The sequence below is a fragment of the Morus notabilis genome, unplaced genomic scaffold, assembly GCF_000414095.1.
Source record: "Morus notabilis unplaced genomic scaffold, ASM41409v2 Scaffold224, whole genome shotgun sequence".
Taxonomy (NCBI): Eukaryota; Viridiplantae; Streptophyta; class Magnoliopsida; order Rosales; family Moraceae; genus Morus; species Morus notabilis.
Window position 1 is genome coordinate 244,185 of NW_010368057.1, and position 4,031 is coordinate 248,215.

Here is a 4,031-nt window from a genome sequence, read left to right on the forward strand (position 1 = left end):
ATATATATATAAATTGTAATACTAATATATATATAAATAACTTAATATTAAAAAAAAATTTAAAAAATTCGGGCAATTCGGGCGGGCTCGGGTCGCCGAATACAAGCCCGCGGCCCGTTCAAGGTGAAATTCGGGCTCGGGCGGGCGGCCCCAAAATCTCGGGCGGGTCGGGTTTGGGCTCGGGCAAATCCTCGGGCTTTTCGGGCGGTCGCGGGCGGCCCGTCCAAAGTTCCAGCACTAGTTTAGTGCCTCTTTAAATTTATTACATTTATATACATATATAGCATGTTCACTTTTGAAGGCTAAGGTAAAAGAAATTAGGTAAGGTATCATGCCACGCTTCGACTTATAGGCGATGAGAGGTTAAATTCTTACAACTCATTGTGACAGGAGATTTGACTAGATAATTTAATTCAAGATCTTCAGTGTTGTCAGACTCAGTGATTGTTTAGTTGGGGGATTCGTACCCCGATTCGAATCATAGTTTATGGTTCGTTACAGTATTTTCTCTCACAAAACATACACGTAAATAAAAAATGGTTATAATCTTATGATTCTAATCCATGAACCAAACGTCTCCTAAAGTGTTTAGATAACTCCACTGACGTCTCATTAATTGCACGCAAACTGATACGAGTACATAGTCCATTTGAATAAGATATGCATGAATAAATAAGCACAATCAATAATGCATTTATTTTTACGCAAATGTCTTCGTGAGAAATATTTGTTCGAGCTTTCGCACATTAAATTTGTTCATGATGTAAGTAAGAAAGCTCTGAACCAATACACAGCTGACGCTATGCAGAGTGATCAATTGCAACGCTATGCAGCACAACCGCTTCCGCCGTCAAGCCTGGCCCGCATCCGACTAGGACGCCCCAATCTAATCCCTCACCAGTCGTGACCTTCCCTTTCTCTATAGATTTCTTCCGCATATCATCCAATACAAAAAAGACAGACCCACCAGCCATGTTTCCATACTCGCTCAGCACATGACGGCTAGCCCGTAATTTCTCCTCTTTTAACCCGAGCTTTGCTTCGAGAAAGTCAAAAATTGCCCGCCCGCCAGGGTGAGCTATCCAAAATATCGAGTTCCAATCTTTTATGCCGACAGGAGTAAAAGCCTCCTCCAAAACATTCTGCATATTGTCAGCGATCAACTGTGGAACGTTTCTTAGTAATTGTAATGTCATCCCGAATTCCCGCAAGTGCCCCTCAACCGCTCCCTCTGAATCCGGTAGGATAGCCTGTGCTGTGTGCGCCAATATGAATATTGGTCGCTCGATAAGAATGTCGGGATCAGCACCAACTACGGCAGCCGCAGCTCCATCTCCGAAGATTGCCTGCCCAACAAGAAAATCCATATGGGCCTCCGAGGGAGCGCGAAAATTGAAGGTCATGATCTCAGAACAGACAACGAGAACTCGGGCTCCTTTGTTGTTCTCAGTCAGGTCCTTTGCGAGGCGAAGGGCAGCGGCACCAGCAAAACAACCGTTCAGGCACGTCATGGTGCGGTTGACGGAGGGAGGGAGGCCTAGGAGCTTGATGAGGTGGTAGTCTGGACCAGGAATGGCGACGCATGATGTGGTGCAAAAGACAAGGTGAGTGATATTAGACTTGGGTTTCCCCCACTCCTCTAAGGCTTTGATGGCTGCTTCCTTTGCTAACTTTGGAATCTCTGGCTCTGTCATTTCTTGGCGCTTGTCGAGAGATGGTTTCATAAAGCTGCAAAGACCAGGGTTTTTCTTGAGTATTTCTTCAGTCAGGTACATGTGTCGTTTCCTTATCATTGTTTTTTCACCTATTTCAAATTAGAGGATACAAAGGTTCCGTTAACCAAAAGAACATAAATATGAGGAAAAAAAAAAAGAAAAACAAAAAACAAAGAAAAAGATTGCTAGTACTTTCACTAGTACTTAAGAAAAAGTGAACAAACCCCAAAAAAAGTGATCCGGATGTTGTTCCCTCTGCACCTCCAATATTATTGAATATAAATACGTATTACATGAGTAAGTAGGTCGTATTTGTACAAACCGATTTCATAATGGTTCTACACCGGGTCCGTTTAGGGTTTACGATAGACAATATTGCAATAAGTTGGGGGGTGAATGTGAAAAGTACCCTAATAAAACTAGACGTTAAAACCTTACCATGCAAAAACTCAAATGAGATAAAATATTTTTAAGGAAAAATGAATACATTATACGTCTTAAGTTAAAACAAAAAACAAAAAGTATTACCGGTTGTCCTGCCATTATGGTGTGGCTTATCGTAGCCGTGAGGGATGGACCATTCAGGTGTCTGTTAATTAAAGAAACAATGGAGATATATCTATAGCATTATTGACGTATACTTACACATGAGTTTGAATTTTTCTTTTAGCCGAATCATGTGCTCGCTGTTGGTGGTGCGAAACAAAAAATCAGGATAATCAGCTTGCAAAACACAATTGGATGGAACGGCAGTACCAATTGCCAGGATGGTAGCCGGACCTTCAGAGTGCTGACCCTTTCGGAATTCTTCGACGGATTCCATCGTACGTACAAATCCGTAGAGACAGTTAGGCCTTGTTATTTTCACAACTCAAATCACGAAGTGTTTACTCTCACAAAAATTTAAATTCAACTTTTTTTTTGTTTAAGTGTTTTCTCTCACATAAAAAGTTTGAGTTATAGCTTTGAGTTTTAAAAAGCACACACTGTTCGTGTATTATCATTCACACACACACACACACACACACACACATATATATATATATATATATATATATATGGTTTTTTGAGATGCACAATTGCATGGTAGGTGTAGCTACCCTCGAAAACTAAATAATAATGATTGAGCGGTAGGTGGTTTGTAAAGATCAAGGAAATAATAATGAAATCTTCGGTTGTTTTATAAAGTTCGAGGTAGCTCTTATGGCTATAAGTTTTAGAATCTTGATTGTGATCTCCTCTTGCTTTTTTTATAGCCAGTGTTTTGGAAGACCAGCCCTAGCATTATTGGTTTTCTTACTGCTATTGATCTGTTTTATATTTAGAATCAACAAGTAATTTATGGTTCACATGGATCACATGGATTTGCAGTGGTAGCAGGGCAAGACTTTCTTAAAAAAAATTAAAAAAGAAAGAAAGAAAGAAAGAAAGAAGGAAAGAAATAAAGAAAGAATGACTTAAATAGAATATTTAAAATGATGATTAATAAATAATTGCGTAATTCTTTAGAATAGATAGATAGTACATATCATGAATTAATATGTTAGGTTTCTAACACTATCAAAAGAATTAAAAATACCCTCATCTCCGATCTCTTTCCCACACCTCTCTCTCCTTTCCTCCCTGCTCATGTCCACTAACCTACAACAATGACTGATGAATACTAAATTTACCCGTAAATTCAGTCGCCGGCGACTGATAAATCTTGAATTTATCAATAAATTGGGCCGCCGGCCACTACTATGTAAAAAGCTTTAAAAGTCACCTGAAAAGGGCCGTCTAAGGCCTTAGACATCGCCCGAAAAGTGACGTCACATTTAGATAGGCGTCGCTAAAAAAACTATATTAGACGTTACTTTTTCAAGTGACGTCTAATAGTTCTTTAGACGTTGCTTGTCGGGCAACATCTATAGTCCTTTTCTCTGGGTTCATTTAAGAAACTTTAGAATAGGCACGACTAAAGTTCAATTTTGAAAATAATAATAATAATAATAACAATAATACTAAGATTTTTTTCTCTGTTTTTATACGCAATGACAGCACATTTTCGTGTAATTGTTATTCTATGTTTGCTCCTTCCAGAAACACAAGTTCATTACTTGTGAACAAATTGGAAAAATAAAAAAAATAAAAAAAAGGAAGATGATGATCATGATTAAAAAAAAAAACGAAAACAAGTGTGGAAATAATTATCTAGAAACAAAAGTTTACAGAATAAAGGATAAAATAATAATAATAAGAATAATACTAAGATTTTTTCTTTTTTTTTTATACGCAATGATTGCTCATTTTTCGTGTAATTGTTATTCTGTGTTT

General features: G+C 38.1%; 1 protein-coding gene across 1 annotated transcript; it reads right to left on the reverse strand.

Moving 5' to 3' along the window:
- Positions 1-800: 800 nt before the first annotated feature.
- LOC21397822 (chalcone synthase) lies at positions 801-2,541 on the reverse strand. Its single transcript, XM_010114543.2, has 2 exons — positions 2,361-2,541; positions 801-1,804 (listed from the first exon to the last, which is right to left on the reverse strand). Exons 1-2 carry the CDS (start codon positions 2,536-2,538, stop codon positions 801-803), a joined length of 1,182 nt encoding a protein of 393 aa, XP_010112845.2. The 5' UTR covers positions 2,539-2,541.
- Positions 2,542-4,031: the final 1,490 nt, after the last annotated feature.

Coding starts and splice junctions, on each gene's coding strand:
- LOC21397822 (XM_010114543.2), bottom strand. CDS start 2,538: ATGGAATCCGTCGAAGAATTCCGAAAGGGTCAGCACTCTGAAGGTCCG. Junction 1,805..2,360: donor AGAAAAATTCAAACTCATGT/GTAAGTATACGT, acceptor AATTTGAAATAG/GTGAAAAAACAATGATAAGG.